The following is a 21981-nucleotide window of genomic DNA, read 5'->3' as shown; positions in this document are numbered from 1 at the left end:
CGTTTCCCACCCTTGCATGTGCCTCGCCAGCCGGGACACATGTGACAGGGTGCTTAGTGTGTTCCTCGCCAGCCGGGACACACATGACAGGGTGCCCACCATGTTCCTCGCCAGCTGGGACACGCGTGACAGGGTGCTTAGTGTGTTCCTTGCCAGCCGGGACATGTGTGACAGGGTGCCCACCGTGTTCCTCGCCAGCCGGGACACGCGTAACAGGGTGCTCAGCGTGTGCCTCGCAGCTCAGCCCAGCTCCAAAACTGGCACGCAAGAACATTTTTCTTGCAAATCATTAACAAAATAGAACCACAGCACCCCAGGATGCTCCAGAAACCAAATGCACAGATGGTTTCCAAAAATGGGGCTCTGTCCCTCATCGGCTGTTAACAACTCAGCCCAAGCTGAGCTCCGCTTTGGGATGCTCCGTGACCTGGACCCATGGGTGCCACAGCCCCCCCGCTCTCCCCATCCCACCTCAGCAGCCCATGGGGCACCGGGACTTTGCGCTGGCTAAGCTGGATGCCCTCGGAGCAGCTTTAAGCATTTTCAGCCTTTCTTAATGGCGCGGGAAGCACGCGGGGAATGCGCAGCGGGGGGCAGAGCGTGTGTGGCCCCCCATGGCTCCAGCCCCCCCCGGGATGAGGGGCCGCATTCCTGGCAAGCGGCCCTGCCACCTTGTCCCTGTCTCCTGTTAACCCCGCTGGAAACGGGAAATTGTTACAACGCTTTATAGAGCAATAAAACCGGTTTCAAAGCCGCAGCAGGAGAAGAGAATAAAAAAAGCTGGGGGAAAGGAGGCAGCCCGGGCTGAGCTCACCCTTGCTTAGTCTGTCCCCCAGCTGAAACACCTGCGAGGGGAGATGGCAGCTGCCCAGGAGGGAGCTCCTGCCACCACAGGAATATTTCACAAATTTAAACCTACGCACCACTGGCATGGTGAAAGGGGTTTGGGAGCGGATCTGGGACAGCAGGGCTGCCCGCAGCAGGGAACGGGACAATGGGGCCAGCATCCTCAGCAGCCATCCGCCTCCATCACAGCTTCCCCCAAACTCTGGGCTCTCTTTGTACCCCAACAGCAGACCCTGCCTCCGGCCAGCCCTCCTGTGCTCAGTTTTGCAAATGGGGGGAGCGACTAAAACCAGTCACCCTCCCTGTGAGCGCCGAGCCCCCACGTAGGCATGTGCGCAGCTCAACGCCGTTCAGCACTGCGAGGCACTGAAGCCCAGTTTAAGCCCACATGGCAGCCCCAGTGCTGGAGAAGGGGCACAGGACATGCCCCCTGTACCAGAGCAGGACCCAGTGCCATGCACAGCCCTGCCTCAGCATCAGCTAGGGACACCAGCACCCCATCACCTCCCCCCACCCCAAGCTGCAGTGGCACAGCAATCAAGAGAACAACTCACATCTACTGTTTTGCTTCTAATTTAATGGTTTTCTCGAGACCACTTGGTAGGAAGTAGGAGAAAACACACACACCCTGGAGAAGGGAAAGGGCCAGCGAACACGTGGCGATAGTGCAACGGAGCTTCGACGTGCGGCACGTGAGACAACGGCACGAACACCTCCACCCGCCCCCGTGGAAAGCATCCGGGTGGCCGCTACGGAGCCAGACACAGCCCGTGCTGCTGAAGTTTGACATCAAGTTGGACAAAGGCAATAAATAAAGAAGCAGTGCCTCAAAGGCACTTATTTTTCCTCCTTTCAGCATTTAAAGAGATTTTAAAATAATAAAAAAAAAAAAAAAAAAAAAAGATGTTGGCATCAGAGCATTTTCTCAGATTGGGGTTTCGGCCAGATCCAGTTGAGTTTCTCAGTGCAGGAGAGGGAAGAGCGGGGGCCTGGGCAGTTGGACCCCGTTGCCAGCACATCTCGACACCCCGAGAGCCCAGCCCGCAGCCACGGTGGCACCTCGGAGCCCCTCGCCAGCACCCTGCTACATCTCCAGCTTGTTTGAGGTATATCACCTGCCCCATCCATTATCTTGTGCAGCCAAAAAACAGTGCAAAGAAAAAAAAAATTCCCCAAGCCCTCAGTTCCCCCCACCCCGATGAGATGAGCCTGTTTGTGAGGGGAGGACGGCAGCGAGGAGCTCCGGGACCCCCCAGCCCCTCCACGGGGGCGGCAGCTGGATCACCGGAGGCTTTGGTCCATTTAATGTCCCAGTCCTGGGGCGTTCCCCCACCAACACCCCACAGCCACCGCAGCTCCCTCCCTGCCGGGCACGGGGCTGAAAAATAAATACGTGGGACGTGGCTCAGCAGCACCGGCAGCCCCGGGGCAGGGAGGGCTCGGCCCCCTCCCCATCCCGGGGAGCCCTGTCGGGATGCGCCCTCAGCTCAGCTTCATGCCGATGGCCATGGCACGCCGGTAGACCTCGGTGACGTTGTCACATCCTGCCAGGGACAAGCTGCTCTCTCCCAGGGGACTCCGGCAATGGGTCACAGTCCAGCGGCGCAGTCTGCGCCTTTCCTCCACCTCCTCCTCCTCCTCTTCCAGCCGGAGGAGGCTGTCAGCAGAGACGCAGCCCCGCATGCCCCCGCCACCGCCGCGGGGAACACGGGTGGGAAGGTCGAGCTGGTCGAAGGACTCTGTGGAGAGAATGCTGTCCTCGCTCACGGCACTGGACGGGCGGGCACGGGGTGCCTGGGGCAGGGGCACCTCGATGAAGTCCCCGAATCCCTGCCCGGAGGGGCTGTCCGGCTCGGCGCTGCTGGAGGAGTATTTGCCGTTATGCTTGAGGATGCCTTTTCGGCGGGCAGGGAGGCCCTGGGGGCCCTGCTCTGGGAAGGGGTTGTCAGCAAACACGCTCCCATCAAGGTCCAAGCTCCCTGCATCCAGGACATCCCCGGATTCGCAGCACTCCAGGGATGAGTAATACCCCGATTCCCTCGTCGGGGGCTTTTTCAATATTCCCTTCTTGGGCACGACCACAGGTGCTGCTCTGTCACCCGTGCTGCAAGCCAGCGTCCCTGAGGACAGGATACGGGTGAGATTTGCAGCAGCCACCTCGCCATCCTCACCCCTCGCCTCTCCCGTGGGCGCTGCCGGCGGGGGACCAGGGCCAGGCACCTTCTGCTCGCAGGAGTTTCTCTTCTTCAGGATGCCCTTGGGCCGCTTGAGGATGGACTTGGAGGGGTTCTCTGGGGCCAGGGCCACCTCCTGCAGCGCGTGGGAGACGTCATTCTCCTTCTTAGACTTCTTGAGGGAGCGCTGCCGCTCCAGGGCCACGCCGGGGATGTGCTGTTTCAAGAAGCATCGCACCTTGGAGCTGTTCTCCAGGAGGGGCCGGGAGGAGCGGCGAAGCCACTCTGCCACCGTGGCCAGGGGGGACTCGCTCTCCCGTAGCAGCTCTTGCTCCCCAACGTGCACCTTGTAGCCCCAGTTCACCCACCAGTGCGTGGCAATGTCCTCGATGGTGGCACGGCGCTCCGGGTTCACCATCAGCATCCATCGGATCAGCCCGCAGGCATCTGGGGAACAGGCAGGTCAGGCACTGAAGGGAGCACAGGGTGGGGCAGGGGGATGCGCAGGGTGGTGGGGGTCTGCCTACCTGACAGCTTGGTGGGTTCCCGGTAGTCCCCGCTCGTGATCTGCTTGACCAAAGTCTTGTAGTCGTGGCCGTCGAACGGCATCGTGCCGTGGACGAGGATGTAGAGGAGAACACCCAGAGACCAGCTGTCCACCTGCCAGAGGGAGAGATGAGCCTGGAGGGGGACAGCGGGAACAGGCTGCCCCAGCCCCCACCCTGCCTGGGTAGGGCCCCCCCAGCCCAGACCCTCAGCAGCAGCTCCCAGGACGGCAGCAGCCAGAAAGCAGGACCAGCTCCAGCCGCCTGCATCCCACCACATCCACCCCACTGCGGCTACTTGGTCACAGGGGACCTGTCACCCCAAACCAGGCAGGCAGGGCTCTGCCCACACCGCTCTGCTGGGAGAATACCCAGCGCTTCCCCTGCCCAGGTCCCAGTGAAGGGGCAGCAAGACACCCCACCACGCACAACCTACCTCCGGGCCCTTGTAGGGCCTCCCGTTGATGATTTCGGGGGATGCGTAGAGAGGGCTGCCGCAGTAAGTCTGCAGAAGTTTGTCCTGCTGGTAGACATTGGACAGGCCAAAGTCTGCAATCTAGAGAGACATTTATAGCTGTTACCAAGCAGCCGAGCTCCCCTTCGCAGGTTCCCCCAGCTGCCCTGGTCCTGGGTGCCCTCAGTCTCCTCAGGGAGCAGCAGCATCCCAGCTTTCCGCCCTCCTCTCCCCTTCCCTGAAAGCTCAGCCCAGCCACCGCAGCAGCCGCCCCACGGCTCTGCCCCTCCGGCCCCATCACCGACGTGCTAGGAGCAGAGGCAGCGCAAAGGTGTGGTTAGAGGGAGAGCTGCCGGGCTCTCCTCCAGCTCACTCACAGCCACGCGATGCTGCTTCAGTCCCTGCCTGCTCCACCTAGCACGCAGGCATTCATTATCCCCATCACACCCATCACCTCTCCGTGAGCAGAAGGCAAAGTCCTAGCTCACGAGCTCCCAATTGCTAAATTACCCCTTACAGAGATAAAGCCCCACAGCCTGGTTATCACCGACCGCACCGATTCCCGGCTGCGGCCATGCCCTTCCTCCCCGGGGCGGCTGCAGCGCTCCCAGCTGAGGTGAAAAACATTGCTGGGAGCCAGCGGAGCTGGGAACTGCCCTGCACCTCCCTCCGCCAGCCTGGCCAGCAGGACCGGGACTTTCACTGGGAGAGCCATTTCTTATCCAGCCTGTCGTGCTTTGGCCTCAGTGCTCAGACTTTGCCCTCTTATCAGCAGTCAGATATGTAATTACAGCATAACAGCCTCTGAGGCTCTGCCTCTGCAGCCTCTCCCGCTCGGCTGCCGGGCACAGAGAGCAGGGAGCAGGCAGAGGCACCCTCCCAGCTCCCCATCTCCAGGTGGTCCCAGAGAACCACGTGTCCTGGTGGGAGCAGGGTGTTGTGGCCACCCCCCGTCCCCCCACGCTGGGCAGCATCCCTTAGACCTCTTCGCTGGGTGACACCCAAAGCGCGGCCAGGCTCTGCCAGCCTCTCACCTTGATGTTCCCGTTTGCATCCAGAAGGATATTCTCCAGCTTCAGGTCCCGGTGAACGATCCCGTTCTGAGCGAGGGAAGGGAGAGCCGGGTTGAGTTTACAGCACATTTGAGGAAGGGAAAGTCAGGCAGCGCCAGGAGGTCACTGCCGTTCACCGGCACCGCAGCACGCAAACAAGACAGGGTGATGGCAATCAGAGGAGCAGTAAATAACCCTGGGTGCGTGGATAAGGACGGGCTGTAAACCACATCCCGGCATGGGTGCCACCAGCTCGCCGTGCTGCTCGGGAGCATGGGCAGGGTGACACCCGACACCAGCACCCCGTGCCAGGCGCCAGGCTGGGCTCCCACACCCTCCCCAGCCACGCACCCATGAGAGTGACTGGGTACAGCTCCACACTTTGCCAGGACCTGCTGCTGCCCGGCTAAGTGAGACCCCAATTTGCCTTGGGTTCAGGAGTTGCCCTGTACATGGGTACCAAGGACCAAGGCACAACCAGACATGACTTTAGAGCATCCTCTGGGGAGACCCACGGGCTCAAGGGTCCTTCCAGGGCAGGCACGGCTCATCCCACAGCCCCGGACAGGGTCCTACAGCTCTCCGTTCCTTCCCAGTGACAAGATGGGTGACCCAGGGCCCAGCTTTCAGCCCCGGGCGTCTCAGGAGTCAATAACTTCTTGGTGGGGTTAGTCAGCCCCACACTGCAGCAGGGGAAAGCCAAGGCAAGGACTTTCCAAATTCTGCTCAGGCATGGCCTCTGCGTGAGCCTGAGGGCTGCCGCACCCTTCAGATAAGGGCCAGGAGCTCCCCTCACCTCCCAGCCCAGGATGAGCTTCCCCATGGGGCACTGGACCCCCAGCCAGCCCTGGCTGCTGCATCTCCGCCCGGAGCCGGCCCCGCCGAGCACACAGGAGCCGATCCCTCCGCTCTGCCCCCCAAAAGGCGGTGGGAAGCGCGGTGCCGACTCACTTTGTGGCAGTAGTAGACGGCCGACACGACCTGCCGGAAGAAGTGGCGCGCCTCCTGCTCCGTCAGCCGCTGCCGCTCGCTGATGTAGTCATACAGGTCGCCCTTGCTGGCGTACTCCATCACGATGACGATCTTGCTGCTGTTCTCAAATACTGGGGGGGGGCGGGGGGAGATGGGAAGCCACAGGGTGTTAGGAGGGCTGCTCAGCCCTAAGGGACTTCTCATTAGCATGTGCCTTTTAAAGAGCAGGTGGAGCCCTGACCAATTCCAACACACTGCCCACCCCACGTCTGCAAAACAGGAGGTGACGGGGTTGCTGCAGGTACCCATGGGTTGAGGAGGGGAAGCCGGAGCCGGCACCCACATCCCACGGTGCCACCAGGGCTGCTGGCCAAGCCACCTCTGCAGCCACGGAGCTCAGGAGAAGGGGCTCTGCTCCGCCCAAAGGGGACCGAGACACCTGGCTCTTTGCTAGACAGAGCCCTGCCAAGCGGGAAGACGATGGGGCTACCGGCTGGCACAGCCGGGTGGGTTTGTGTGTTCCCATTGCTCCCAGCGAGGCTCCAGCTCAAGCCAAGAGATTGAGCATTTTCTTCCTCTTTGTTTGCGGAAAGCTAGCTCAACGTTTTTGAATCCCAGCAGCCAGCATGATTCAGTCCTTGCAAACACCACGTATGAACTGCCAAGCCACTAGCTTTTGTTTAGAGGACAAAAGGACTCTGGATACCTCACCCACACCAGCGCAGCGGCGATAACGTGGGCACCGGCCGCACGCCGGCACAGCGCCGTGAACCCCGGCAGAGCCAGCCCCAAGGGAGAGCATGGTGCAGAGCGGGTCTGCAGCCAAAGGGCTCCAAAGCCTGATCCCCCAGGAGATTTGCTCCCAGCCTGTTCACAGCTTGAAAAATTCCCCCTCGGTTGGTGTTACCTCAACACCTCGGGAGCAAAGCCCAGCCCTGGCTGTGAAGCCAAGCCCAGCAGCACCAGGAGCTCTCCCAGCACCCTGCGTTCTGGTTTTCCTCTGCCCCAGGGGAGGGAATGAGGAGGACTCCAGTACTCAGAATAACTCCTGCCTCGGGCAGAGATTCCCACCGATCCGGCTCTTGCCACGGCTGGGACAAGCATCCAGCGCAATCGGAGCCACACTGGGCTTTGCGGGGGACCCTGGCCGCTGGTTCCCCCCCAACCCCGCACAGCACAGCCTCTCGCTGGCAGCGGCACCAAGCCTTCCAGCCTCAAAAGGCCACGTAAACTTTTGAAGCCGGCTTCCCTCTGTGGGCGGGAGGGGACGGGAAGCGGCTATTTCTGGAGTAGGTATTTCCCCTCGCCGTTGCTGTGTACAGGCCAGGGAACCACAGCATCGGCTCTCCCTGCCAGCACTGAGTCACCGGCACGGTACCCAGCCCCGCGGGGATGCTGCCGGGGAGGGGATACGAGAGGAGGGCTCACCTTCGTGGACAGCGATGATGTGGGGGTGGTTGAGGGAGGACATGATCTCGATCTCTCTCCGGATATGGACAAGGTCCTGCTCATCCTTGATTTTGTCTTTCCGAATCGACTTGATAGCCACCTGCAGATAAGCACACACGCAGAGAGTCACCGGGCTGCGGGGTCAGGAGCACCGCGGCTTCTCAAAGTCCAGGGCAGAGCAAGAAACCCACCCCCCTCTTTTAGAAAGCAGCGAGCGATCGATGACCCAGCTTCTCCACCCAGGCATGCAGTATTGGAGAGCCGTGCTGCACAGCTCCACTGGTGCAACTCCAATAAAAGTGAACTTTCTCAATTAGGTTGTTACGCTTTCCAAGCCCTGTGGCTTACAGGAATCGTGTCCCAGGCTACAGCCGCTGCTGGACCGTGGCCAGCCAAAGGAATGTGACCTGCACACATGACTTGGAAGATAACAACAATAACAACATCATCATCATATTCTTGGGGTCATGAAAATAAAATAAAAACAACCAGGTTTTGTTTTCCTTCAAATACTTATTTCAAGGAGCTGATTATGTAGAGGTAAGAGAAAGTTTGGTATTTAAGAATAGATCCCTCCTAGGCACAGGACAGGAGGCCCAGCACCGACAATGCAAGCCCCTTTCCAGGCTTTCACTTGGGTTTTCAAGTTATCTTCTACAAGGAAATTGAAAGGGGAGGAGAAAGAAGAGTAAGCGCTGGAGAATAGACGCCTTCTAATCCTCTTTCAAAGGGGCTGGGGAGAGACAATGTGCTCCTAGGGTTGAATTTACAACTGAATCCAGCAGAACCTCTTTTTTTGTACCAGACAAGAATGCGGAACAGCATTAATCCCATAAAGGGACCCTCGCACCAGTCTCCCAGCAACAAGGAGAGGGGCCACGAACACCCTCCAGCCCCAGCGCCGCGCAGGGACCCTCCTCCCACCTTGGCTGCACAGGATGGGTGCTTGGCCTCATCTCCCTTCAATTTAGGGGAGCTGGAAGCCTTGCTCCTCAAGACCTAGCTCACCAAGCAGCAAAAGGCTCAGAGCAAGTTTGGGACATTGCTCAGCAAGGGTCACATCGCAGCCACAGCAAGGCACCAGACACTAAAGCAGCGAGATCCCAGCCACCACATCAGTGTCTTCCCTGGAGAAGGATGTGCCAGTTTTAGGGGCTCAGATGGACACGTGGGAGACGGCTACTGGATGCCCTTTAGCCCCAGAGCGCATCTCTGCTGCACTGGGCCACTTCAGGCCAGTGCTGGCCAGGGCAGGGGTTGCCTCCTGCACACCAGAGAGGCACTGTGCCTGCGCCAGCCCCAAGGATCGGAGCAGCCAAGCAGAATGGACTCTGGCCAAGGGAAGTTCAATAACCCAGGCCCAAGTTTCTGTACAAAGCAATACTCAAGGCGCTTAATAGCTTCTTGAAAGTCAGGTATTATTTTCCCTGAGCTGTGTGCCAGGGTAACAGGTTAAAGTTTAACAATTTTTTTTTTTCTCCAGCCCCTGATTACTTGACCCTCGCTAAAATACAGGCAAAGCCTTTATGCAGCAAATCAGCCTGCTCCTGCCCTCCCAAATTCCTGTTGACTCACTCTATCCACCTCCCCCCTAAAGCTCGACATCCAGCCCAACAGCCTGAGCATTTTGGGGGGCATGCAGCACAGTTCCTTGCTGACCAAGACGCTCGTACACTGCTGAGCCATGGCTCAGGGCAAGATCCACCGCCCATAAAGACAAAGTGGCTCCAGGCTGTGAGCACAGGAAGCCATGGGAGATGCCAGCAGCTGCATTCAGCAGAGCGCTGGAGAACACCCGCGCCTACGAGCCTGGCAGTTAGTGACCTCCAAGGCAGATGCTGCAGCAGCGAGTGGGTTTAGGGCACTGTTGGAGCCTCAGGGCTCTCCTTGCTGAGCAGGGATACAGAGCTGTTAGGGTCCACATCTCATACAGAGACTGAACCAACCATTCAGGGCAGGAAGATTTCTCTGCCCATCAAGCCCTGCCGGGGAAGCTAATCCCTTGGCCATCCTATCCTTCCCCAGGGGCGGTGAGAAGCAGCTTTGTTCCAAAACATCCACTACTGAACAGGGCTGACAGCAAAGGATCTCCCCTTGAGACAGAAAAAGCCGTGCCCGGCCACCCTGGAGATGGGGACCAGCAGCTTCAGGGACAGACACTGCCCCAGCCCACGCGCCGCTCCACCAGCAATGCCATGAGAACAATCTCCTGCAGGAAACAGCCCCAAGAAGTCCTGCTGCAAGAGCCTAGAGAAGTTCAGAGTAATTTCCAAGTCAAGAAGGCTTTTAATTAAAAAGTTTTTTGGGGGCAGAACAGGTATTTTCAGCAGCTGCTGAAAGATGCATTAAGCTACAACCCCAGGCAGCACTTCAGAAGTTGTTCCAGATCGCAAGTGCAGCATTTCAATGCTCCATGAAATATGGATCACAACCCACTACGGGGGTTTGCCCCTTACTGGAGATCAAAAAAAGGCTTTGCAGCTTCAGAATATTCCAGGTGCTGCCTTCCCCCTGACACTGTGCAAGCCCACAAGTACGTTTCTGACAGAGCAAGCCAGTCCCACTGGAGGTCCTGCTTTCTATTTGACTTGGCTGCAGACCAGGGCTTGGCAACCCGGCTGGGAGGAACACCAAAGGCCAGGTGCCGCCACGCAAACAGGTGCAGGAGCCAGTTTGCACCACCACAGCACACGTTACTGAATCGTCAATCCAAAAGATGCACGGGAAAGGAGAGAGGAAGAAAAAAAAAAAAAAAAAGCCTGCAACTCCCTCCCCACCTACTTGATATTGCAGGGACATAACTATTTTCCAAGGACTGGGAAGGGCACTCAGCAGAAGTACTGCCCAAAAGGCATGAACATTATTTCACCTAAAGGATTTCTAACTAGAAAACAAGATTTTAAGACAAAGAATGTTCATGGAAGTCCCCAAAAATCCTTCAGCTGTGGGAGCCTGGTCTTCCTTGCAGCCTACCAACCGATTAGATACAGCTTGCTCTGAGCTCAGTCCAGGTAGGTTGGTTAAAATTCAGAGGAAAAAAAGAAAGCTAGGCAGTAAAATGAGATGTTTCAACATTCAGCACATCTGACAGTGGCAGTTTCTGATTAGCCAGAGGCAAAAATCAGGTGTGGAGCAGCTCCAGCATTACAGCCTCAGCCGGTATCGTGGGATCCGCGCAGCCCAGGAGGGGTAACCTGCTCTCACACCCCGGTGTTTAGGAAGTGAAAGCCACTTAGAGAAGGAGCAAATAACAACCCAGCTCAGGATAAGCCTGAAGATTAAACAGGTCCGGAAACGCTGAGTGCTACAAGAAAGAATTTGTGGGAAGAGGAGAGATTTGTGGTTAAGTCTGCCCATTCCTACGTGGCCAGCTCGCTGAGGTACTAGCTAGCCAAAGCCTTTCACTATCTCCAGCATTTATTGAAAAGTCATTGGCCTGTGTATTTAATTTGCATTATAATAGCCCAATGCTGCTAGACAAACGAGTCCCAGTCCCAAGGGGCTTCCACAGACGGGTGAGTTTTCTGGCAGGTCAGAGATTCTCCGCACAAGCATCATTAGGCACAAACTGGGAAAGCCAAATCTTCTCACCCATCCCGAGGGGAGGGATCCTTCTAGGTCTGTGGGTGGAAGCTGCATTTCAAGGCCCTGATTATGCAGCAAAACAGCAGCTTCTCCAGAATCAGATAGGCTAATGGAAACGGCAGATCTGACTTAATTAAGAGCTGTCGTGTTACACAAGAAAACCTCTCAGATTTACAGTTGTTTTCCCCGACGTGCCTCACGTTAGGGACCCAGCCTCACACCCTGCTCAGCCCTCAGAGCCTCACTGGGCCAGTCTCACTGCACGCACTGGGACCCTCACCGCTCACCCACAGCCTCAGGATGGGTTGGTGTGCGAGTGCCTCCCTTGGGTCCCACACCGCAGGGTGCTCAGGACAGAGCAGGGGCAAGGAGACCACGTTCAGAGTTGCCCTCTGAACCCTTGCAGACTTCTAAAGGACAGGGCTGGCAGGACAGCAGCACCCCACTTTCCTGGGGGTGAGGGTCCCCCTTCTCTCCCTGCACACTTCCAGCACGCTGGATCCCTGCACCACTTCCTTCAGAGGGGCTGCGGCGTTGATTCATCATGTCACGATTTCAATCGGGGCTCAGCTCTGCTTGCACGCCACGCACCGCTGCAGAGAGCCCACAAGCCAAACCAACCACGAACAAGGGCAAGAGGAAGGGAAAAACCCTTCAGACTGAAGTGCAGTGTTTGCTCTTCGCTGCCGGATACCTGCGGGCTCCTTTCACCAGGAAGCCCGACTCGGTCAAGTGGGCGAGGGGAGCTGCAACCCCCCGAGTGGGTTGGGTGGGTGTGGAGGGGGCTGCTCCCATCTGCGGAGCCAGCCCGGGGATGGCGGCACCGCAGCCTCCCCGCACGCTGTACCGGGAGCGGGGCCGGGCGAGGGCTGCGCCTTCCCGGTTACCGGCCGGGTAGAGCCGATACCGGCGCGGCTGCGCGGGGGGGATGCACCGGGGCAAGGATGGGTGGGGGGAATGCATCGGGGTTAAGCGGGGAGGGGGAGACACTCACCGGGGCCACGCTGCTCAGAGCGGGGGGATGCTCAGGGACCCCGCACCGGCTCACGGTGAGGATGCGCCGGAGCTGGGGGGGGGGGGGGGGACACACACGGGGTGGGGTGGGGGGTCCTTACCAGTTTCCCGGAGCGCTCTCGGGCTTTCTTCACCTTGCCGTAGGTGCCCTTCCCCAGCGTCTCCAGGAACTCGTAGCGGTGTTTGAGGTTGTGCTTGTGGTGGTGCCGCTTCACCGCCTGCCTCTTCATCAGCGGCCGCGGCGACTTGATGAGCCCCTCGGCCAGCACTGGCCCTGCCGCTGCCCCCTGCCCCGCCGCCCGCTCCATGTCCCACTCCGGACCCGGCTCTACCGCCTCCCAGCCCGGCCCGGCCCTGCCCCTAAATGCGGCGGCCCCGCCGGCCGCGCCCCCCCATCCCCTCCCCTCCCGCTCCATTGGCCGCACGGCCGCCCCGCCCGGGAACCGGTACCAGGAGGGAGGGGACGGGCTGCGGGGCGGGGGGTGGAAGGGACCCACGGACCGGGGAGGTGCGAAGGGGATAGGGGAACACCCAAAAGCTGGGTGCAAAGTTGGGGGTGGTAGGCAACTCAAGGAGAAGGGGGAGAGGCAGGGTACAAAGGGGGGGCACAGGGGTAGCAGGGGGTGTCCCCCAGGCTGGGGGGGTTGGGGACTTTCCAGAAGGTGATGCAGGGAGAAACCGGCACCCAAAGGCGCAGGAGCGGAGCGCCGGGAGGATGCGGAGCAAAGCGCCTGGGTGTCCCGCAGCAGGAGAGGTGCGGGGACAGCGGGAGATGGGTGTCCAGCCGGGCCAGACACACACACAGACCTGGTTTGCTGCCAGGAGCTACAGCGCACCCAGGACTCTCTCAGACCAAAAAAAAAATTATATTTATATATGTGTGTTGAGGGCAAAATCAAAGAGAAGAGAGGCCTGGGCAAGCGCAGCTTGTCCACGCTTGCCACAGGACCGTGCTTTGCCCCCCTGGACACCAGGCCTGGGAGGGAGCAGCCGGGAGGGGAGAGGAGAGGTCTGTGCTCGCACACAAACGCTTTTTACGGATGTTTCTGGTTAACTGCAGCACCTTCCCGTGTGGTCTTTTTGCCCCTGTGGTAAATCTTTGTTTTGAGATATTAAAAGAATGCAATTATTTCCCAAAGCAGCCAAAACAAAGGCTCTTGCCCAGCTCCGGCATGTGTGAGGACACACCGTATTGATTGAAGAAAGAGATAGCTACAGCATTACTCATCCCCGCGCTCAGACCTGGATTTTCCCACCACTTCCAGCCGCTCAGGGCAGGGTGAGGCAGAGCAGGGGCTGGTGAGTGTCTGCAAGGGATGATCTAATCCAGCACTGGCCCCTCGCTGCAGGCGTTGTGTCCCCGAGCACAGGATGGAGCTGTGGCATATCACGGCCGTGCCACCCCTCTGTGTCAGGATGAGACCCAGGCAGGCGGCGCAGTCCCCTGGCTGGTCTTGCAATCTGGGTATCAGGGGACTGAGATTAGGAAATGACTTGCTGGGGACACGCGCCCTGCAAGGTAGCTGTAGCAACAGGCACCAGAGCCCAGGTCGTGGAGACAACCGTGCACCAAACTCCTGCTCATCCATGGCTGCAGTCTGCCTCGGTGTGCAAAGGATTGCGTGTTAGGTACCATTTCCATACAGTTAGGACACAGGTGTCTCGTACTGCCAGTGTCCCTGATTTTTATTGCCAGTGGCCGTGCGGCACCTCCGTTCCTCACCAGATGTCAGGGATGAACAACTTCTTGCAGCTTCAGACTGGTCCTGCATTCTTTCCACCCTCAAACCTCCCCCTTTGCCCATAACCCACAGGCAAATCTCTCTCCTCATTCTAAAATTGGTCATCTCCCACCAGTGTGTCCAAAGAAGACACTGTGCTGAAGCAGAGCTGCGATAATAAATTATTTACTGTGCAGTAACAGGAGCTGCATTTCAATCTGCAAGTGGACAGGGCCCATAGGGAAGATAAACAAGGCATAGATGAGATTAACTAAACTGCTGTAATTTCAATGTCAGAGTAAACAGATAGGATCCTGTTCAGGCACAGCCCAGCGATTGCAGAAGAGTCGAAGGGGGAAGGTACGAACCTGCCTTATTGCAATAAACAAAGCGATTTCACTTGACTGGGATGAAAGTGTCTGGGTCTCCGGGACGCTGAAAGCCCGCAGAGTATGTGGGATGGCACGTGGTTTAGCCCACCGGTCCAAGAAAGCCCTTGAGCACGCGTTTAACTTTAAGCCCGGGTTTAATACTCCCATTGATTTCTAAGCCTGCTTTCCAGAGGCTCTCCTCGTGATGAAAGGAAGCGGAGCCTTGCATAGCTTCTCTTTCTGTTTCTACCAGATAAATTATTTTCTGCAATTTTCTGTGTTGTCGCTAATACTGAGGCTTAGGTATGCTTTTGTTCCAGACCGGCTCAGGAAGCCTATTTTAATGGAAATGTCAAGGGACGCAGATCTAAGTCCACTGGAATCCACAGATAAGGATCCCCTATTGTAAAAGTACCGCTATGGCTTTTCTCGGCAGTGGGGAAATCCACTAAAATTCCCCCTGCCTCCTCCAGTTGCAGCCTTGGAAATCCTAGCCAGGGTTTCTCCAGCGGCAGCCCTTTGTACCGCAGGCCCCGGTGCGTGTCCGCAAAAACCAACACGAAAGTCAATAAGGAATTTGGCTCCACGTCAGTAAACCTGCTCCAAGCTAGGCTACCCAACTCGGCGCTGTGTCGTAATGGAAGCTCTGTTTACTCACAGGCTCCCAACTTTATATTTATTTATTTATTACTTTAAAATAAATGCTGCAGTGTTACCTCAGCGCTAAAAACATCCATGTGGTGGTCAAAACCTACGGCTCTGCCATCGGACTGGGTGGCAACAGGCTCTGTTCAGCTCTGCTTGTGGGCTGGTAAGGGAATAAACTTTCCCCAGAAGACACGCTTACAGCCCGAGCCCTCGGAGAGGGAAAGGAAGAGCTCTGCCGGGCATTAAAATACCAAAGGTAACAAAAAGTCTAATGATCACCTCTCGTTAGTGGTCTTCCAAGCTGGCAGCATTCCTCACCTGCTGCTGGGGAGTGCTGGGGCAGGTGTGAAACCCATTTCTCCTGGAAAACACTAAAACTGGGTTTGCTCTGATCCTCCCAACTGGGTGCCCCATCCATCAGCGGAAAAAGGGAAACACATTAGCACCAAGGGGAGCCTTTTGGAAAGCAATTTATGGCCCATCACATCTAATGATTACAGCAGAGGCCACCTCTACAGCCCACTTCCACTGCAGCTGTGGGTTACACCAGCCTGCCGCTCCGTCCATCCATCCGTCCATCCATCCGTCCATCCATCCGCCCACTCAGGACATGCATCTGCTCTGGGTAAAGCCCAGCTCATTTTTTTTTTCCCAGCTGGATAACTACTCGGTGGGCAGATTTTTGCAGAAGGAGCCCCCGGCCGCGTGGAGCTACGGAGATCGGCGATGTGCCGCAGCCATGGATGGATCACAACCAGAGAAAGCAGAAATACCGCCTCGTTCAGTACAGACCTCGGCTCCCGGCCGCTGGTACGGAGCGAGCCACCCCGGGTCAGCGGCACGTGCCTCCTCTAATCGCTGGGTTTATGAGCTTTTCAGTCCAAACTGCAATGAACCCAGGAAGCAGCCGCTTCAGAGTAAGAACTTATCTTCCTTGGATTTTCAGTCGTCGTGTTATCAGGCCATAACGTGGTCGTTGTTATTATATGGTATTTCCCTTAGAAATTGCCGCAGGCAGATAAGATGTGCAGTGGTCTGAATTACACTTTAATCTAAACCTTTGTGGGATAAAAGCCGAAACGGCAGCCCCCAGCCAAGGCAAATGCTTCCACCACTGCAATATACGTCAACCCCTATGGCTGAAGCCCCCACGTATAACCGGCAAACCCCTGACAAGCAAAGGCAAGGGCTGAGTGGGACCTGTACGCAGTTTTCTCCTGCGCTGGTGACTCTGGAGCAATTCTCTGGGCTTCGCTGTCTTGTCACATGAATGCCAGTAGCTTACTGTAACACAGAGTTGGTGGGAGTTTGGTACACACACCAGTGATCACAAGGAAAGAAAATATTCTACATAAAATAAATAAAATACGTTTTTATATATCTGGTTTTCTTCTGTTATACCATCTCATCCAGGGTCCCCCTACCATGGATCAAACAGCACAAATCAAAAGATGCAGCACGCCCTGCGATATGCTCCCGGGCGCTGGAAGGTTGCAGCCTGCAGCCCCGCGCAAGGCTGCAAAAATGCTGAGGCATTTATAAAAAAAATAAGCAAACTCCCCCCCTCCAAAAAAAGCCAGAGCTTTTATTTTTCAGAGCAGGAAGCGTCTGTATTTCAGGGTAGTGACTTGATATCCGTTGCAGCGCCGGCGGATGCCGACGGTGTGGGTTTGTCTGCTGGCCGGGGCTGGCTCTGCGGCTGGTGTCCCGCAGGGTTGGGGACCTAACGGGGCCAGGGCAGCGCACACAGCCACGGCGTGCGGGGACGGCAGTGACAGAGGGGTCCCAGCCTTTCCCAGTGCCACTGCAGCTCTGGCAGCATGGAGGAGCTCTATTCCCAGCTATCTAGATGAAGAGAAATTCGTCGCTGAAGCCGCACAACAGCGTTCACGCAGAGCTACGCCAGGTCCCTTTTTGGGAAGGGTTGGTTGACAACGGCCAAAGGGCAGCGGTGACCCCAGAGAGCATCTTCCCCCCGCCGGGCAGTACCAGCTGGGCGTTACTGGGTGCGTTACGGGCTGATAGCAAGGTACAGGAGTCATTCCTGCTCCACAACCAGATCTGTTCGAGGTCGTTCTAAGGAAGTTTCCTGTTTACGCAGACAAAGCCTGCTCGGGGACAATGAGGAGCGATGCTTTTTGGCAAGAGGGCCAGCGCGGCAATCGGCAACAGGACGCTGCTGTGTCGGGGCCGCCGCTGGTACTGAAAAGCCTGGCTTTCAGTAAACACAACTTCGAGTGCCGGGAGTTCAGGCGAGGACACGGCCGCGGCCGGCTCCGGGATTTGTTGAGCCCCATTAGGTAGCTGGAAAACTACAAGAGCTCAGCTGGGTTTCAGATAAAGCAGCGGGGAGAAGAGGCTGCGACTGCCGAGGGGGCTGGTGGGCGCAGGGCTCCTGGGAAAGGGGGTCGGAAGGACCAGCCCGGAGCTTTTCACAGAGACAGGAGGAGCTGCCGGACAGATCTACTGAGAGGATCAGGAAGAAACAGTGCCACAACGCACCGTTCAAAGAACTTGGTGTACTGAAATGTGATCCCGTTTCAATGCAAGCCTCCATGAGAGCTAATACATAGATTAAAAGAAAAAAGAAAAAATACCACAGACGATTGCCGATCCATTGTCAAGATTGCTGACAGCAATTCTCCAAGGCAGGTCAGATTTGGAAAGAAAGCTGGGTTGAAACCCAGTTATTTTGTATTTGTTTGCTTTATTTCTAAAATATTCCCTTTGCACCACCATCCACAATTTAAAGGCCAGGTTCAGCAAACGAGCCTTGACATCAACAGGTCTCCTGTGCCGAGGTCTGAGCACGCCCCTTAAATACACCGCAGAACTGGCTGCCAAATTGGTTTTCAGTGTCAGACAACAGACGCCGGCCATCCTCACAACGCGAGACAAGGCGGACAGTTCACCGAATTCCCTGCCTCTGAAGAACAGATGCTACAGTTTGTTTTCAGTTGGCTTGGGAAGCCCTGCCCAGCGTACCAGGGCAGCAGCGGCCAGCCAAGGCCACAAACTCTCTTCTGCATGAGCAGGAGCGACCCCGGCCACGGTAGGGATGGTGCAACAGGACCTGGTGAGCGTTTGCCACCCGCTGAGCCGGGACAGCGTGTGAATTCATGCAAGTGCCTCGCTGAGATCTCCTCAAGCAGCTCTTGTTTCTCCCGGCAGCGGCTCAGACAGCTGTACCTGCTGGAGATGACAGCGGCTGGCAGGTATGCGCTCTCGTAACGCGGGACAAGCCCAGCCCCCGGGGTGAGCCTGCACGCTGCGGTGGCAGTTTGGTTGGCTCCTGTCCCTCAGGAGCACGGCACAGCTGCAGCCCTTACGCCGGGGATGTAACACAGCCTCGTGTGCTGGCACACATGAGCCAGGTCCCACGGACACACGTGCCAGCTTACACAGACACCGGCACTGCGACGTGTCTGCACGCGCCGAGCTGTTCGTCCGTCTATGCTAACGCACATCCCTTTCCTCTCTGGGTCCACACACACAGACACACACGCATCCCCCTGTCTCCTCGCATCCCTGGGCCATGCCCAAGGCTGAGCAGCCAAAACTCTCTGGAGAAGAGAGGAGCTTGCCACCACCCCTTGCCCCAAGAAGCAGCCGGCCGCCCCACGCAGCCGCCGACGCTCACCCACCACTGCTGGCAACTCCCATCAAAGGCCCCGCTCCACGGGGCTGGTTCGATTATTGCGCTCAATGTGCTGGCTGAGGCTTTCCCTTGTCCCTCCAGGCACAACGAGATCCATCAAGTATCAGTTTCAAAGATGGAAGCGCTCAGCATCATCTGCTGAAAAGCAAGGGCAACGCGCATCTAGGGAAAGAAACCCGGCAGCTGTCTGAGCCGTGGAGATTCACAGAGCTCAGGGAGCTGCAGCAGAGCGAGCAAGAACAGGATTGAACCCCACAGACGTTTCCTTGACTGATACTGTGGAGGGCCATTGAATACTCTCTGCTTGGAGGACCTGAGAGCAGAATTTCGCTCTGTCGTACCTCTTGCAAGGTGTTTGGCCTCAGAGGTGGTGCCTGTTCATGGGAATGAAACGCTGGGGAAGATGCATAGCACTCTTTTCACACCAAGTTATTGCTGAATCCTTATGCTATTAGCCAGAACCCCTGCACAACCCACAGCGGCATTTTGGAGTCTGCCTGCCATCCCCCCAGCACAGTCCAGCACAGCCTGGGCAGGGCAGGCTCCCCGGGGTGCAGCAGGATGCCTGCCCGGAGGTGCTGGTCCAGCCTGGGCTCAGCCCAGGGATGCCATCTGCCGTTCGGAGCACCGGGAGGAGAACGGGAGCCCGTCCAGCACAGCTCAGCCCAAACACACATAGCACTGCTTACAAACCAACCGCCCCACACGCGATTGGGGTGCATCTGAGTCACCTCCCCGCTCCCCAGCCTTGGCTCACGGTCACACCTCCATCACCTGGAGCGCAGGCACAGCCCTTTTGTTTCCAACCAAAGCAGATTATCTCCTGCAGCCTCCGACTTCCCACAGCGGTGGGAGCAGCACAGAGAACAACAGGATTCAAGGTGCAGTTGTGAGAAACATCAGTGGAGAGACTTAATCCTCCAGCTGGTGTCTGCCAGCGTGCTGGAACTGGTGAATGCCACCACCAAGCTCGCAGAGGTAATGGGAAAGCTTGGAGGATTTCCCCCGCTCCTGGAGGGAATCTCAACCCACTGGAAGGGATTTCCCACGAGCTGAGAAGAGCCAGGGAAGGGCCACCAGCTCTCTGAGGCTGGGCGGCTGGCGAGAAGGTGGCTGTTGCTGGAGTGCCACAGCATCTCCTTCCAGTCTTTGATGAGCCCAGAAGCCACTTTAAATAACCTGCTGCTGCCCAACGGCTCCCTGCTGACTGCTGGGCACCCATCATCCCCACGAGAGAGGTGTTCTTGGTCCAGAGGAGATCCACGGATGAGCCCCCAGAGACATCCAGCAATAGCAGGGGAGCCCAGAAGGGGTTGGGGGTCAGGAACGGCATTGACCGAGCCATTTTTGGGGTGCAATGCAAGTGCTGTGGATGGGATGCATGCTTACCTACCTCTGAGCCCCTGCCATTAGGTCACTTTTCCTTAGGGTCATTCACACTGCATACATGGACGTCTAGGGTGGACACTCAAACAGTTCAGGGCAAGGGGCTGTAACGTACTCGGTGTTTCGAGTTCCAGGTTGATTTTCCCTGGCCTCTGCAGCTGTCTCACTAAATCTCTTATTCCATGATTACTTAACAGAGCTCCTCCAGCCCCACCTTGGGCTGCTCTGCCACCCAGCAGAACAGCTTGAAAGCACGCTTAGAAGTTTGAAACCTTTTCTTGAAATAATTAAAGAAAATTAGTTGGAAAACACAGCCGGGTTCCTTCGGCGGGGGGTCCCTTCTCACCTTCCTGCTGCCTGGCTGCCTCTCGGTGCCTGCTAAGCCATTTACGATCTGCTGGGGAAAAGCAAACGCTGTTATTACTGGGGAAAGCGCTTCAGTTCTGCAGGTACAGAGGTCTCTGAGTGGGCGTTATCTGGAAGCACGGTGCAGCGGAGGCGTGCTGGAAGTGTCTGAAGCCTCGGCAACTGCCTTTCCCAGCAGATTTTGGGGAGAAGCCAGCAGACAGAGTGGGAGGTGGCTGCAGAGCACGCTGCAGGTCACAGCGAGGGCTCACGGCTGCTCGGGAAGCCCCCAGCCCCCGAAATTGGGATAGACATGGAAACAAACGCCTGGGAGAGCTGCTCAGGGTGGGAACTGTGCCTGGAAAAGTCCAAATGAGATGTAGGTGTAAAGCTTTTGTAAAATCTTGGCTCTGCATAGCAGCACTGTGGGGAAAAGCACCCCCAGCCAGGAGCACCCAGCGCCGCAGAGTGACACAGCGGCTCTGGGGACACGCAGGGATCCTGGTGACAAGAGCTTGGCTTTCACTATAAAGGCAGCTGACCTGGGCCCACTTCTCCCTGTGCTGCGACTCAGAGCGCTCCTCTTTCTCTCCCTCTCTAAATGCTCGGCATATCCCCAGCTTTGATTACCGACCGTCTCCCCCCAGCCTCGTCCCCAGTCCCTGACATCTCTTCATTAAATCCTAGAGCGGGGTTATTCCCATGACGCTGCTTTGTCTGCCGCTCTCTTCAGCCTTTCTGGAGGGAGAAAAAGCAAAAGGATCAGCCCCCAGCTGTGCTGCAGGCAGACAAAGGGAGCAGATTCCTCCTCCCCTTGCTCCAGCTTAACAAAGCCGGTAGCACTGAACCCTGAGCCTCCACCAGCGCGGCCTCGCTGCAAAGAACGGGGCTGAGGGCTAATGAGAAAGCAAGAGCAGAGGAGCAGCAGGCTGTGCCGTGTGTGGGAAAGGTTCCTTAAGGACAAAGGAAAACACTTCATTAATAGCCGGAGACTCTCGGCTGTGCAGGGGCGGCTGAAATGGAGATCTGCTGTGCTGGGAAGAGACGGGGTTTGTTCTAGAAGAGAAGGCTCCCTCTCTTCCTCCATCCTCCTCCGATTTTTACAGTTCAAAGGGACGTTTGATGAGCTTTCTGGGATCAGGAGGCAGTACATGCAGAGAGGAGTGCTTTTAGCACCTTCCCTCAGCTCTGCAGCCCTTTAAGCACCCCGGGATGCTGTCAAGACAGAAGTGTTCAGCCCTAGTACCCCGCTCACCGTTCCCTGCAGCCTCACCCCCCGGCAGATCTCGCCCTGGAGCCCTCCCTAACTGCACTATGTCAAGATGTTTGTGCCCCATCCCTGGAAACATTCCAGGCCAGGTTGGACGGGGCTCTGAGCAACCTGATCTGGTTGGAGATGTCCCTGCTCCCTGCAGGGGGTTGGACTGGGTGGGCTTGAACAGTCCCCTTCCAACCTAAACCGTTCCGTGATTCTACGATAAGATTATTTTAGCTGGGCTCCATGCTCCTCACCAGCGGCCTGGAGCCCAACCCAGCATTGCAGTGGGCAGCTTCTCCACCCCGGCCCGGGCTGCGTGTCTGTGTCAGGGGTAGAGCCCCTTTCCACAGTTAGATGTTTGCATTTACACCACCGTCCAAACCACGCTGCCTGAAGGAGCGAAGCAGCAGGACCACAGATGGGAACATGACAGGGGACGGGGACAGACGCTGCTGTGCCTGCCTGTGCTGCCAGAGACGAGCAGGTGGGATGTAAATAATTAG

At 57.3% G+C, this 21981-nt stretch overlaps 1 protein-coding gene across 1 annotated transcript; it reads right to left on the bottom strand.

Moving 5' to 3' along the window:
* Window positions 1-1403: 1403 nt before the first annotated feature.
* Window positions 1404-12399, bottom strand: NUAK2 (NUAK family kinase 2). The gene is made up of 7 exons (XM_086765593.1): window positions 12193-12399; window positions 7472-7592; window positions 6023-6174; window positions 5054-5119; window positions 4002-4121; window positions 3548-3680; window positions 1404-3467 (listed from the first exon to the last, which is right to left on the bottom strand). Exons 1-7 carry the CDS (start codon window positions 12397-12399, stop codon window positions 2329-2331), a joined length of 1938 nt encoding a protein of 645 aa, XP_086621719.1. The 3' UTR covers window positions 1404-2328.
* Window positions 12400-21981: the final 9582 nt, after the last annotated feature.

This window comes from Chlamydotis macqueenii, chromosome 23 (genome assembly GCF_036417535.1).
Source record: "Chlamydotis macqueenii isolate bChlMac1 chromosome 23, bChlMac1.mat, whole genome shotgun sequence".
Lineage (NCBI taxonomy): Eukaryota > Metazoa > Chordata > Aves > Otidiformes > Otididae > Chlamydotis > Chlamydotis macqueenii.
Note: the sequence above shows the minus strand (reverse complement) of the source record. Positions and strands in the feature narration are given on the sequence as shown.

Bases quoted from the DNA above. Each gene is read 5' to 3' on its own strand.
- NUAK2 (XM_086765593.1), bottom strand. From the start codon at position 12,399: ATGGAGCGGGCGGCGGGGCAGGGGGCAGCGGCAGGGCCAGTGCTGGCC. The intron at 6,175-7,471 runs GTGAGCCCTCCT...GCCCCCCCCCAG, and splicing joins CATCATCGCTGTCCACGAAG to TATTTGAGAACAGCAGCAAG. The intron at 5,120-6,022 runs GTGAGTCGGCAC...TCCCTCGCTCAG, and splicing joins CCGTCTACTACTGCCACAAA to AACGGGATCGTTCACCGGGA.